This window comes from Streptopelia decaocto (assembly GCF_964273445.1).
Source record: "Streptopelia decaocto genome assembly, chromosome: 6".
In the NCBI taxonomy this organism is placed as follows: Eukaryota; Metazoa; Chordata; class Aves; order Columbiformes; family Columbidae; genus Streptopelia; species Streptopelia decaocto.
Window position 1 is genome coordinate 5676533 of NC_138660.1, and position 15221 is coordinate 5691753.

Sequence of the window (15221 nt, forward strand, 5' to 3'; positions counted from 1 at the left end):
GCTTTGAAAGCAGAACATTTACCTGTCACTGCATCATCCTGGTATAGATTTGTTTTCAGCAGATCGTACACGTCTTGACGTGCTGTCCCCATGGCAGCCAGACCCAGACCCAGGCTGCCACCATGTCGGACAATCTAGAGAAGCACATGCAAGTTTAGTCACCATGAAACAGGGAACAATGTGGCTTCAGCCGAAGTAAACATCTTTCTGCCAATATAAAGCTGCAAACTTTAAGCCCCAAACCACCAGAAGGTAGAGGAAAAACAGCAGTTCAAAAGCCTGTAAGCACTGAGTATCAGAAATTTTTCAAATAGCACAAGAAACTTCCTGGTATCTTTAAGGTCCTTTTACCCCAGTGATTTATGCAATAAGGCAAGTCTGTGCCATATGTAAAAATTGCTGCCTAGCAACAGCTTTTGAATGGACAGGTAAATCGGAACCCACTTACAACAGTCTACATGCCCTTCTGTTCTAACAGCAGATACAAGAAAGGCAGTATATTTGCAATAAGATGAGGGGGATCTGCACTCAGAATTCTTAAAGATGCAGTCAGAAATTACCCAAAGAAGGGAACATGCTGGAAAAAAACACTAATCTATTCCAAATTTTAAAAGACACTTTTTGTAGAGATCTACAAATATCAAGTGGTGAAGTAAAACACTTCTTTTTGTCTAAGATGCATTAAAGCTAGAGAGCAGCAGAAGTATTTTGTGATCTATTCCTTTGACAGCTACGGTGTAAGCAATAACAGTGCCTGAATACTGCTGGTCCACAAACAAAACCAAATAGATATATAAGCAGTAAGAACACTGAAGCTAGATTCACTGTCAAATACACAAGAATTTCCTAAAAATCTTACTTAAACCTTAAGCAATAGGTTACAACCAGACTTCATAATTAAGGCTCACAGGAGGTATAAATATCACAGCAAGGCCACAGTCTCAGTTACCTGGAACCCCCAGTTCTACACCAGCTGGTACCCTCCTGGGTATTCCCAACAAAACAAAGGCTCGTTACTGAATTCGGTACGTACGTCATTGCTGGCATTCTTCAGTTGGTTCAGCAAATAGTCAATGATGTCCCCACCATGGTTTGCATGAATGAGACCCAAGGCATAGAGACCTCCACCTTCCTGGTAGGCTGACCCTGGAGAAGTGTCCTTGGGTAGGTACGTTGCCATGAGCTGTAATGCTTCTTTCTCATGACCCTGTATGTCCAGTGCGCAGCAGGAAAGGCAGACAGTGGGAAATGAAAGGTGAAAAACACAGTGGATGCAAACATTTCACAATAATAGTTTAAAAAGTCAGGAGAAAACATGTTATAGCCATTACTTTCTCCACAAAAATCAGCCAAGAACCCTTCTTTACTGGGGTTTTATTAACCCCAATACACCAGTAGTGTCAATCACTTGGTCAAGAATCTAAACCAGGACAAATTTGGCCAGAAGCCACACTGATTTATTCACTAGAGCACTTCAGTGGGGGTTGAGGCACACAAAACAATTACAAAGACTTCTTGCTATATCAAAACAGGTTTAAATGATTCTATGGTTCTAAATACACCCTCCCTGTGAATGAATTTGAAGAAAGTTACCACTGCTTCAGTCATCATTCACACTTACTGTAACCTGGTACAGTAAGGACTTTGGTACTGTCCCAAAGCCAGGAAATACACACCTGCAATTTTAATAGCTAGAAACCATTGACGGTGTTCAACTCACAAAAGAATAGAAGAACTAGCAAGAAGACTCTCTCCTTGAGCTCTGTTATCTTACCACCTACAGCAAAACGTGCTGTAAACTAGACTGGATATAAGATGAGATGGACTTGATAAAGCTCAGCTTTTCTTCAGTGCAAAGACACAAACTACGTTACAGCTGTGCCTTGCACTAGACCAGCTAAACTGGAGTGCGGGCATCATTCCAAACCCTCACTTCAAATGTTTTTGGTGTTCACAAGTCAAGCATTTATATTGCACAGAGGGGAATGAATGCAACATTACCTTGTGTATAACACCCAAGCTGGCCGTAGCTGTAAACTTAGCCCAGTTAGTGGCCCTGGCCAGCCACTCCAAATTGTCTCTGGAAGACAAAAAGAGAAAGGTTATACAAAGTTTTTCATACAGCCCATTCCTCACCCTGCAAGTGCCTCATTAGTTTTCAGATCTTTTGTTTACTCTTGTTTAAGCCCATGGGGTTCTGCAGCCACCCTTTTGGAAGTATCGAGCTTAGCAGGGCAAGAATGTTGTTCAAACACCTCTAAATGACATTGGAGCTTCCTTGACATAGATTTACCTAAGGAACTGGTCACTGGTTGTACCACAATGCATAAAGGAGTTTGCTATAACCGTTGCTGTATGACACACGGAATTCCGCACCGCATCCTGAAATAACAAAAACAATCAGTATCACCATCAGCAAAAGACATGTCCTAGGTCACTTAACATGCTGGCCAGTACACTAGAAAAATGGGTTGTAACTAGGCTCAATTTAACCAGCAATTTCCCTTTAATCAAAGTTAATGGATTGTTAAGACATTCTAATGTACCTTCAACCCATCTTCCCAGTACAAAACAATCCTTTCTATGAGTTTCTGTCAGAGATGTGGTTCCTTGAATTGCAGCTTAACTGGAGAAACCCCTTCTGGTTCTGGAAACTGGGCACAGCAGAGCATCTTCTGTCGACATTTTCAAGCCATCCCTGGAACACTATGCAGCATCACTCCCAAGCACTTAACCAGTGGATAGAAAATGTTTTCCAATACACTTGAAGTGCCACCTGAAATAAATGAGCCCACCGACAAGCATCCCCCACCATCTTCACTGTAACATGCATCTCACTTCACACACAGAAACTTCTCCTAGGGTTTCTAATGGTCATTTAGCTTCAGAGAGTCTAATTTACCTGTAAGTTTTCATTTGCCCACTCTTGAGTGGCACCTTCCAAAACAAAAACAGTCACTCAATTCACTAGCACTGCCTACAGTACAGTATATCTGACCAAATTTATCTTCAATGTGGAAAGATTAACCTCTAAGCACAGGTCAGGATTTCTTTAGCCAAGCTGAAGGTGTGCTCTCAATAACACCTCAGCCAAGATACCAACATACCGTAACCTACAGCTCTGGCTGCCTCCCTCCCTCCCCAGCCAGCATCGTTTGCACTGGATCAAGACATGAAGCTGGAGGGTGCGTTGGTCCATCTCACTGACCAGATGGAAAACAAGCCAATCAAAAAAATTGGGATAAATGGATTAGTTTCTATAACCAATCAGCAAACAAAAAATTCAACACACTAATGGCAGCCTGTCGTTGGGTCACAGCAGCTGTAAGTTGAAGCAATCTGATTATATGGCCTTCTTTGGGTGCAATCAGCTCTTGTTCAAGTTTCAAATGCTAATTTATCATGACCAAAACACAGATTTGTACTGTCAAAACCCAAGGAGGCCATGCTAAACATAACACAATGTAAAATAACAGCAATGTGGTCAAAACAAACACAGGATGAATCAGATGAATCCAAGACAACCGTATCTAACAAAGCTTCTTACCTTTGTGTTTTTGAGGATCATGAGGTCTGTGTTGTTGTTTCGTATTAAAAACTGCAGATGCAACTCAATGGCCATTTCCCCACTTAAAATTTTAATCATCTTTGAGATCTGGTCCTTAGGCTCTGGGTTCTTCACATACAAGCAAAAAGAAGAAAAACATGAGAACCCAATTACAGCTCCGCTAAAACACAGTTCATGAGAAGCCACTCTGCTATATTCCTATCACCATATTTCAAAATCTGACAGGTTTTAGGACTGAAAGGACACTGTTTCTGCCCTCGCTGCACAAGTCCAAACCTCCCAGATACCCACGTCCCTTTGTGCACAACAGCACGGGTGGGAGAGGAGACTCTTTGAAAATAAATGCGTTCTTTCATTGAAAGCAAAAGAAGCTGAGTGACATCTGATATTCTGCAAGCTCCTATGTTTGGCCTTACAGATACAATGAGCATCCTGCAAGAATTTTATAAATATGAACCTGTATTTCCATGGAAGTTTTGATGGAGAGGACCACAAAGCCGCAAGACTTTGCATGACCCTGCTGAGCTGCAGCATCATTCTTGTGAGCTGAAGGCTTTATTTAGAACAATGGCTAGCAGAACTAGGAATCTCCAACATCCACCTTCCAAAGTCCTTCGAGAAAACCTTCTTCACCATGGAAGTTTCCACAAATTAAGTTCCAACTGAAGCCCCTTCTGAACAGGGTGAAAAGTACAGTGCAGCTCTTTGTACTGACATTATTAGCAGGTCAGAGACCAGCCAAGCATGAGTAATTCAGCCCTTAAACTAATCCCCTCAATTATTTCTTTGTAGGCAGCACTCTGAATTGTGAAAGATTAAGCTCAAGAACATTTCTGGTCACATAGATCATTTTAATGTAGTTGTCCCTTGGCAGAGTCAGTAATGCCAAAGCAGCAGAAACTGATTCAAGACAGAATTCCTGCACAAAAGCACTATTTACAGGTTCCTTGATGGGGTAAGAAACTCCACCCCTTTTGTTTTCCTTGTGGAAAAGAATTTCAAGAAAACATTTCTTTCTGTTCTTGATTATTTTTAAGTAATCTGCAAGAATCTCTCAAAGATTCCCAAGTCTACTTTGCAAACATGCACCATGGGGAAAAAAAAAAAAACAAACAAAAAACAAACCACAAAGAAAACCCCTAAACTGTATTGAGTAGCATCTCCTTTCCTCAGCATTAGAAGTGTCAGAACTGCATTAGCTATTCAACACGCTGAAATGCAATTTATGTGCATGTTAGAAGTGAACTTGCTTTCTCCAATTCTTGGGAAAAGAAACTAAACAAAAAGATGACCCAGCAACACAGCCACCATATCACCCAGAGGCAACACCTTCCTCTTTCATGGAAAAGACACTATATTATGTCAGCAACCCCTCCTGCCATTCCTGTGGAACAGCACCAGTTCTATCCAGCCAGAACTACAGCCAGATTTCAGAAGAAAAAAAAAAATGTATCAAGCTAATTCATCAGCTCAGGTTCTCGGCAGCAATCAAATTTGAGGCCCTTTCTTCTGGAATTAGTAAATTGTTTCAGTATCAACAAAAAGCAAACATGGGAACCAGATCCTTCTGTCCCCTTTTTTGGGTGTCAATAATTCCCACCAAAATTTACCCACTTCCCACTCTCCCCCACCTTTCAGTATCCAAACCGCTGGACTTTCGGACTGTCAGATATTTGGTCCTCAGAGACCATCTGCTGTCTTGTCTCCAATAAAGACAGAAGCGGAATTCAATTTTTCACTAATCAAACTAATTTAGCAACCCAGAGACACAAATGGAACACATCAGAAAAACAAAGCAAAGTATATTTTCAACATGGCACTCACAATTTCTGGAGACTTCCCCGCACAAGTGCTTCCTGGTTTCTCTTCTGCTTCCATAGCATCACTTAAATAAAATAAAAATGAAAAATGCAACCCAGTTCATCACTTGTAACCAGTCAAGTGCTGTAAATATGTCCTGAAATAATAGTCTGGGATTTGGAGGTGACAACTGTAAACAGGACTTTGACAGCACAAGGGTGGACTATCTGGAGGTCACTGCTGAAAAGCAAACTCCTCCACAATTCAATTTTCAGGGAACTTGAAGACAAAGACCAAGAAAATCCCATCTTCTTATTCCATCTTTAGAGACAACAAAACTAGAGATGTTTTTAGGGAATGAACAGGGACAGATAGGTGAGAAAACAAGGTCAACAAACAAGGCAGTGAGGATAATTATATCCTCACCCAGAATTCTTGAGTTCACCACTATCAGGATGGATGTTAGAGTGTTGAAATGGAAATGAAACATAATAAGTTGTTGTTAGCACCTTGTCCTAATGCTTCACAGCCTGGCTTACAAATTATTCGGTGCCTTTCATTTCACTGGAAAAGCAGCAAGGAGATTGCTTGCTATGCCCGTCTCACTGATGCAGACCCAGTTCTCCCAGCTGCATAAGCCAGCCATGCTGTAGGCAGCATTCTCCATCACACACTGTCATAGACAGTGCAGGGATCAGGTTGTGTGCAGATATGACAGCTCTGCTGATTAAAGAGCAGATGCAGCACAAACTTCTTAGACGGTGCCCCCAAGATGGGCAGCAGCCTTAACATGGATTGGCCCATCCTCTAAAAACAGGTTTAAAACAAAACTGTGTCAGTTACCTGTAAGCCATCAAAAGAAGAATTAAATAAGATGGTCTGGTTAATGACAACTTTGGTTTTCTTAACAGCAGCTTCCTGCAGCAAAGATCCAGTGATGTTGACCACTGTACAGGTTTTAAAGGTCAGGACTTCAACAAAACTCAGACTAGATTTGAATTAGCTCTTTTAAACTCCAAGTACAAAAGGGTCTATACCAACACAGTATCATCTGAGCTCACTCTCCGCACAAGGAGGCAGCAGACCACAGCCGTGATATGAAACCAACCTTGCACAGAGCTGTGCTGAGCTTTTTGCCTGAACTCACTCCTTCCCAAGCTTTACAAGTGGCTGCAAAGATCACACAGCATCAGTGTGTTCCTGAGCAATTCACACTATGACTTAATGAATTACTGCTCGTTAACTGAGCAACAGGAACAGCATCATGCTTACCTCATCTGCAAAGGAAAATGCATTCTTTCAAACAACAGTGGATTCCGGTAATACACAATTTTGCCCCAAGCAAATAACATGTCTTGTCTATTACCCTGGCTTAAATTCAAGGGAGTAACTGGATTGTAATGAACATCCACACACAGAACAGGAGGCTCCATCGGAGCACAACTGTAACCAAACAATTGCACCTCTTCTCAACCCAGTGATCCCACCTGTCTTTCTCTGATCCAGGGACGGTGCCGGTGTTGGTGGATCCAGGCACGGAGGCGATGGGAGTGCCAACAGTACGGAGATTCTGGATCACCGAAGACAAGAACTGCTGGCTAGCGCTTTCATACAGATCAAAACAAATTTGGTAGGCCATGAGAAGGTTGTCTTCCTTCACCAGTTTTTCTAAGATGTCACTCACAGCCTGTGGGTCATCCAGGAATATCAGGCACTGAGCAGGAGGAAGGGAAGAACAGAAAAAAAAAATCATGAGAAGACATTATGTACTTCAGAATTAAAAAGCAACACTACCCAAAGCCATGCTCCATTTTCCCTCTTACCTCATCTGCTGCTACTGCAGAACACCCCTTCAGAGAAAGAAAAAGTCTCTCTCTCCCATAAGAGATAATACTAATCTTTGAAGCGTTTTCATAGGCCAGTTTATAAATGAGAACAAGTATTACAAATTCAAGACACAATATTCAAGCCTTCCTATTTCTGCAGCTTTAACTTTGGAAGCTGAAAATGTCCTACTAAATACAGAAATTTCAATAGTGCATTAAAGGAGCATCAGTCATTTCAAAGGGATGTCTCAGCTAAAACGGAAGAGGTATAACACTCCCGAGTCACATATACACGGCACAGCAAGACTGGTGAAGGCCTGAGAACACCCAAGCAACTTCGTAATTTGTTGTCTAAACACTTTCAGACAATGGCTTACCAAAAACCAAATTTTCAAATGGCTTACCAATAAACAAATGTGAATGTTCTTTGGAGGTATAAACAAAATTCCAAGCTGTGAACTACCACCTCATACTCCCTACACAGGCTTGAAATATTCTGTCAGGGTTGTCTACATTCCTAAACTGCCTTTGAACGTGTTTCTTTTTCTATAAACTGACCAAATGCATAATATTTGCATCTCTTTTTCAAGTTGATCTTACTTTGATATATATTTGAAGCACACAACCAGGAAAAGATACTTAACTGCATAAATAACAGAGATCAGGTAGATGTCAAGTCAAATACATCTAAAGAAGAGCAACTTTTGATTGATGCTTAAAGAGCACTCTGAGAGGTTTACCTGGCACACGTTGATGAAGTCTGGTTTCTCCAGATTCATGTAGATTTTAACTAGAACTCTCAAGACTTTATTACGGAACTGTTTATTCTGCATCAAAGACATACAGAGCTTCAAGCTGTAGGCTAGCATCCCAGGAACATCGTTCTGAAATTAAATTCAGAGATATCAAGTCTGGGTTTGGACTGACAAGCAGGATTTAGAAATTAAAATAAAGCTCCCTCCTTTCCATTATAAAAAGCAGAGCAAAAGACATGCACATAAAAACCTTCACAGTTTCATCTCCCATTTTCAGAAAAGCTTATAGGCAGGTGTATTGCTGTTTAAAGAAAAAATACTACCAAAACTGTAAAGGGCAAATATTTAATTCAGTAGTTAAAACATACAGAAGATTAATTTAAAAGCTCAATACTTATTTCCCCTTCTTCACCTCTCGTTTGAATAATTACTCTTGAATGCAGTGAAATTTACTGAACATACAATGTCAGCAAAACAAACTGTGCACCAAGAAAAGATCCCCAAATCCTTTTGGAGACTGACAACCAGATTTGGTTACTAGACTTTGGAAAGGTAATTTGAAATGAGGGATTTATAGAGGGCAACGTTTGCAAATTCATAGGACAGCAAACAGGACAGAGAAAGAGGAATGCCTTATGATTATCACTCCCATATACAGAAATAGGACACATTCAAAAATGTGGGAAAGCTGTAAACTGAAAAGAGGTAAAATTTAAAGGATTTAAACCATGTGTTCTGGCATACAATTGAAATACTGCAGCACAAGAAGATTACATACAACTGCTGAGCTGCTGCAAATGACTACAGGCGAGTTTCTCTTACTGTCATTACTAGGTAATGTGACTTAAAATAGAAATGTTTGGGTTGGAAGAAACCCTCAAGATCATCTGGTTCCAACGTCTACCATGGGCAGGGACGTCTTCCAATAGAAAAGCAGCTCAAAGCCCCATCCAACTTAAACCCTCAGTGAAAGATGCTAAAGCCAGATGGTACCACCCTGCAGTCAGGGCAGGCTGACACTGCACACAGCCACCTACTGAAAATTACAGCAGCTCACCCTACTACCGGATTTTTTTAAAAAGGTATTGTTTACCTCCCATAAATAATCCTAACCCTAAGCATCCCTTCCCACAGTGTATTAGAGCAGAGGACAAGCACAAAAAAAAATACAACAGCTGTTCTAATATCACACCAGAGCTAAGGTCTGCCTAGCCCAGTATCATAAGTCTGTTCATAGCTGATAGGGAATACCTACAGAAGGCGGCACACTGTAGGGGTTCCCTCTACACTTGATAGCCCTGAGTGGCTCTGCCTTCCGTGAACACACTGAACTGAACACCCCCGAGTTTCTTCTTTTATTCTGTTCAGACAAAATGGGGCAAGTTCCAGAGCGACTTGGATCCTGCACTTCACTTCTGGATCCACACCAGGAAGGGACGAGCTATAGGCACTTCCCATCTCTTGCACATACCGATTCGAGGATGGTTTTCTCAAAGACGTCCAGCCGGCGTGTCTCCAGAGCAATGCCAATGGCCTGCTTGTACTTGTGATCATCCAAGCACCGCTGGAACATTTTGTTCACGATCCCTTCTAGCCTTTCATCAACAGGTTTCTTCTCCCCTTCTGGCAGCTCCGCATTTTCCACACACTGTTTAGTATAGTGGTCGATACATTTTGCTGAAAAGATATTGAACAAATATAGGGGGGAAAAATGTCAAATTTCTAGATATTTGCAGGTTTTCTTACAGATGAAGAGACCAGTATGTGCATACACACATTCCACCAGCACGTACAGCATATAGGGAACTGCACAAAGGTGACGCACAAGAACTGTGTAGTCCTACACAGAGAATAGCGGAAGATACTTATACTCTCTCCTAATAAACTCTGATTTTAGTGCCGAAAGCAAGTAGGTATTTTTAAAATGAAACCAAGCAAATTATCTTTAAGTGGCACAATATTTTAAATAAATGAGGAAACAGCTGTAGGAGACTTACAAGCTCCCCTGAAAGCAGTAGCTGGGGAGACTGAAAGCCAACCCTGATTCACTGTATCCTGGACAGGGTGATGCCAGCAGATGAAACTGTTAAAAACCATCTAAATTATACATGCATTCAACATCTGAGTTGCTTTCTTGTTAAGTGTGGTTAAAAAACCCTCAGTTAGGTGTGCACCTACACTTAGCCAATTATTTCCAAAGTTATGCTGACATCAGCAATAACATTAGCACATAAATGAGAGAAGGGACAATAAAAACAAAAGCAATTTTGCTATTAGGAACTCGCAATGGAATAACAGTTAAGAACTGGAAAATATTGCCAGAACTCCTAAGTCAGTTCTATTACAGAATCCCAAAGCAGGGGAAACAAAGCAAAAATAAACTGTGTGAAACCAGCTGCAGCATCAGTTTAAATGAATATAAGGAGAGGAAGAGAAACGTAGATAAATCTAGTAAAATCCCAAAGTTACAGTAGTTTTGACAAGAGCTTTTCTTTTGCAGCAACGGTTGTTTACCAATGATCGTCTCCACATATTCCGAGTTGTCGTTGACATTGAAGAGGTCACCTGCTCCCAGGGCATAGTTCAGCGATTCCTCAAAAGCTCCCAGGTGGTAAAAAACTTTAGAAGCAACTAGAGCAGCAAACTGCCGGCTCCGAAAGCCCTCATCTTCATAGAGAACTTCACTGCAAAGAAGAGAAAGAAGAGCATCAGCTCTGTGTGCTCAGTCCTCTCCAAGGCCACATAACAGCTTGACCCAACGTGCATCTTTGGCACTACAGATCCAACCCCACATCCACTCATATTAGTGCTTTCCGGAAAATATGGAGCTAGATGTTGCACCAGCAAGTATCAAACAACCAGAACTACATCCACTTCATATCTCACGTTCTTTTTAAGTAGCATGCTCTGAAGTAATAAGTGTCTTCTCTTACATTTTGTCCACTGACTCAGAGATTTCTGCCCAGAAGTCATTGACAACAGCATTCAACTTGTGAAGAGCAAACTCCTACAAAAATAACAAAAAGTTATTTACGTTAAAAAAATGCACGTATTACGTTCCCCCAGGAAAAATGAAGCATCACCTAAGACTGATATCATAAACACAGACCCATTTCAATAGCAAATTCTACTTTAAAAGATCTCTTCAAGTATTCACTAATCTATGGAAGTCCTTTGCAAATAAAGGGCTGCTCATTTAACAGGTAAGACAACCCTGACGTTACTCTCTGTAGAGTCACTGGCTGAAACGACTGACAGGTGAAATTCCTTAAAATGCAAAGTTTTTAAAGTCTTTGTGGCAACCTTTGTGTAGCACATAGAACTGGCCTGTGGTCTATGTCAGCCAAGACTATTTATTTTTTTGGACACAGTTCTTTAGCAGATAACCCATATCTGGACTAGAATCAGCCCACTTGTAATCATTTCAGAGAAAAAGCAGGACTCACTGGGATCTACCACCACCTTTCTTTGTTTCTAAGCAAAACATTTAGGGGATTACCAATACTAAAAAAAAACACTTGAGATGTTCTTCAGCTTTGAATTTTACACAAACAAGATGCAGTCTCTGGAACACTTAAGTGACAAAGCCCCATTATCATCAGAGAGCTGGGAGCTTTGGTGAACAGAGATCTTTGCAAGTAAAGCTCCAGTTTGATCCACATTCAAAACAAGGAAGTTTGCCATCTGCTATCATGTTATTTAAGCCTTTCCTTTCTGTTTTCAGGCTAGATATGATTCAGAGCCCACCTGTTGCTCTCCGACCATTAATTATTGAGATCCATTATTCCTGACCTTAAGCTCTCAACAAAATGCATTTGCTCTTATTTGCTCCCCGATGTAAGAGTTTACCTTGAGCTGTGGCTCTTCTTCATCCAGAAGAGAGATAATTCCAGCTGCAAAACAAGAGCACAGTCAGTTTTGGACTCTCTGTGTTTCAAAAGTGAACATGTTATTTGTTCAAAGCCAACAGGACAGGAAAAAATGCTGTCTCTGAAACATCAGTTTTAAATCTTCAGTATTAAAATTCAAATATCAGATTCAAGTTTGTATTAAGCATGATATAAAATTTTTAACTGAATTTATAACTGAAAAGGTACATTGTTTATAAAAGATGATCCTTCTCAGAGGAAAACATATGAGATGGAACTCGGAGAATCTGGGATTTACCTTCAGGTACCTCAATAGTTTGCTGACTGCATTCTAGCAAGTCACTTCTCACTTCCCCAAGGAGCACCAAGATCACGTCAGAACATCCTACTTTGATGCCAAGGAAACAGGCCTCATGGCTGAGAAAAGACATCCTATCTTGCAACTTTAGCAGGACTCCTGACACTGTACCAGAACATTTTTACAAACAGCTACAGAAATATTGTTCCACTGACATAACCAAGAGTTTCACAGTTCTTTGGTGAGACCAGTCTGAAGAGCGGTCGTAGGTCGTTTCATTGTCAGACTGCAAGGACACAACTGAAAGGGCTGGAATAGGATCTGATATAGGTCCAACACAATTCACTGCTTTTAATCTTTCATCTGTTGTATAGATTGATAACCTCTTAAAATCTAATTCAAATTAGAAAGGCCAGAACTGGGCTTTCAAATGATCTTGACAAATCTAAAAGGAGAGCGTGCAGGTCCAAACTATAACGTAGAAATATCGAAAGGAATCCGAAGAGTACAGTGGAATAAGATGAAACACAATCAATAATATCATGTGGCTGCAGTGGGAGGCAGAGAACCCAAACTTCACACTGAGATGTGTAAGGGAGAGCGTTTCTTGGCAGACGGATGAGGCAAATCCTCCCCTCTGGTTGGCACCTGAGCCAGACTGCAGTGCCCAGCGTTGGGCACCGAGTTTTAAGAGTTATGAGCAAACCAGGGTGTTCAGAACTGAGCAATAAGAACAAAGAGGTCAAGCAACCGGGACTTACAAGTTTGACTGGTGGTCTGTAACTGGTTAGTTTACAGAAATCTGGGAAGGGTACACAGTTCATACCTGTACAGGGCAGCTGCCAGCAGAAAGCAAATAACCTTATCTTTGTGTCAGATATGAACAGGAACAGTAGAACCAAGCTTTATTTGGAGCGTTAAAGATTGAGGCTTGATGATAAGAAAAGTTTTCTGACAGTAAGATAGATATTCACTTTGCCTGACAAGGTTGTAGAATCTCCATTATCAAAGATTTTTTAAAATCAGGTTAGACACATGTCCATCAGTAACAACTGAAGGAGCACTGATGTGGCCCTTCAGCAAGGAAAGCAGGTTCAGCAGCTCCCCCACTGTGGCTCCTTCCAGCTGTTTTCTGAAACTCTACTCCAAATGTGTGATTTTTTTAAATAAGCTCCTGAATTTACTTGATCTATCAGGAGGAAGCAATCTCACTGCTATCCAACAAATCAGTTCCATCTTTTAAAAAACCCTTTGAAATTAATTCCTACTTCTCAAAATAAGGCTGCAACATAATGCAAAGGGTTCAGAAAAATAAAGCTACTTGCAGGTTATTATCCTCTGCCACTGTTTTTCTCACAAAGCCACAGCCAGTCACATATTAGTTTCTGGACTGAGTACTTTTCATAAATACTCCTCGTATCTTCTCACACTATGAAGCTCTCATTAGATCCAGAAACAGGGTTTAACTTTTAATTGCTCACACACTTGACGAGCCTGGACTCTTTAGGGTGGCTCTTCCTCTGCAAGGCACTTGCATTTCCAACCCCCACCAAGCTCAAGTTTGCCTCTTCCCCCTTTCTCATTCCCACTGTGCCTCCTACAGAGCCCTCCAGCCCACCGGCTCATACCTTCTATGCGTTATTCACGTTAAGGAAATGAAACCCCCCCGTTCACAACCGCGGCACAGGAGCAGCCCCGTGTCCGCCAGGGGCCCGCGAAGCCACCGGAGCCCTCGCACAGACCCGGCAGGAGAACGCGGCCCCGGGGTGGGCAGCAGCCGCCTCTGCCCCCGCCTGTCCGCCCCCCGAGCCCGCCGGGGAGCCGGCCCCGCTCAGGCCCCCGCAGCACCCGGGGACGGGCGGGCACCGGGCAGCGCCGCCGCCTCCCGCGGCTCAGCCTTAACGTGCCGGTTGTTGCAAAGCACTGGGGCGGCCCTTCCGCTCCCGCCAGCGCGCACGGCGGCTGCCGGCCGGGGGTCCCCAGGGAGGCTGGGAGCCCCCGTGACGGGCGGCCCCGCGGAGCGCTGCGGCCTGTGGCGGTGCCCAGTCACGGCCCTGACTCAGCGAAACCCCGGCGGGCAACGCTGCCCCGCGCCGTTCCCTCACCGGCCGAGGTGATCATGGTGCCGCCCGGCCGGCCCGCGGAAAGAGGTGGGGTCCGGTGGGGTTGCGGTCCGGCCGCTGCGGCCCAGCTGCGGTGCTGCCGGTACCGCCCGGGATGCGATCCGCGCCGCTGCCGCTCCGCCGCCGCCCGGCCCGGAAGTGCCGCGAAGGGCCCCTTCCGGCAGGACCTCGCTGCTCCCGGCGAAGCTGCCCGTGGTGATCGCCTGCGCGGGGCGGCGGAGAAGGAGACAGGCGCGAGCGGGACAGCTGTGCCTTCCGGGGAAGCGCCTGTAGGTAGAATGTCCTGAGTTGGAGGGACCCACATGGACCATCGAGTCCCTCCTGTCCCTGCACAGGACAACCCCACAGTGCACACCATGTGTCTGAGGAGGTCGTTCGGTCTCTTATTGAACACTGTCAGGCTTGGGGCCGTGACACTTCCCTGGGGAGCCTGTCCAGCACCCTCTGGATGAAGAACCTTTTCCTAATATCTGACCTAAATCTCCTCTGGGACATCTTCCTGCCATTCCTTTGGGTTCTGTCGTTGGGCACTAAAGAGAAGAGTTTGGCACCTGCCCCTCCTCCTCCCCTTGTGAGGAAGCTGTACAGGTGCATCTCCCAGCCCCTCACCAAATACTTTTCCCAGCCTTTGCTTTGTTTGCAGGCACAGGGCAGTGCCCAGGTCTCCCATGCCCTTGTGTACCTGACGCTGCCCCCGTTGTGGAGGAGTGTGGGGTCATTTGGCTCCTGCTTTGGTTCCAGCACAGACGGACAGGACAGCCCGTGGGTCTGCAACAGGGAAGATCCAGCTTAACAGCAATGCTGTGTTCGGTTTTGGGCCCCTCGTCATAAGGAGGACATGGAGGTACTAGAGAGAGTGCAGAGGAGGCAACAAAGCTGGTGAGGGGCTGGAGCACAAGTGTGATGAGGAGCGGCTGAGGGAACTGGGGCTGTTCAGCCTGGAGAACACGAGCTGAGGGGAGACCTTATCACTGTCTACAAC

The 15221-nt window shown here is 43.5% G+C and overlaps 1 protein-coding gene across 1 annotated transcript in view; it reads right to left on the minus strand.

Moving 5' to 3' along the window:
* The window catches only part of PSMD1 (proteasome 26S subunit, non-ATPase 1), a 67997-nt gene extending 53612 nt beyond the window's left edge, over nucleotides 1-14385 (minus strand). The window contains exons 1-13 of the mRNA XM_082055413.1: nucleotides 14222-14385; nucleotides 11799-11842; nucleotides 10883-10956; nucleotides 10464-10633; nucleotides 9421-9626; nucleotides 7935-8078; nucleotides 6856-7082; nucleotides 5393-5453; nucleotides 3548-3676; nucleotides 2294-2382; nucleotides 2002-2080; nucleotides 1034-1207; nucleotides 23-134 (exon numbers count right to left, since the gene is read on the minus strand). Of these exons, the coding sequence (XP_081911539.1) occupies nucleotides 23-134; nucleotides 1034-1207; nucleotides 2002-2080; nucleotides 2294-2382; nucleotides 3548-3676; nucleotides 5393-5453; nucleotides 6856-7082; nucleotides 7935-8078; nucleotides 9421-9626; nucleotides 10464-10633; nucleotides 10883-10956; nucleotides 11799-11842; nucleotides 14222-14237 (1525 nt within the window). The 5' untranslated portion in view covers nucleotides 14238-14385. The remainder of the gene's footprint in view (nucleotides 1-22; nucleotides 135-1033; nucleotides 1208-2001; nucleotides 2081-2293; nucleotides 2383-3547; nucleotides 3677-5392; nucleotides 5454-6855; nucleotides 7083-7934; nucleotides 8079-9420; nucleotides 9627-10463; nucleotides 10634-10882; nucleotides 10957-11798; nucleotides 11843-14221) is intronic.
* Between the last annotated feature and the right edge of the window lie 836 nt (nucleotides 14386-15221).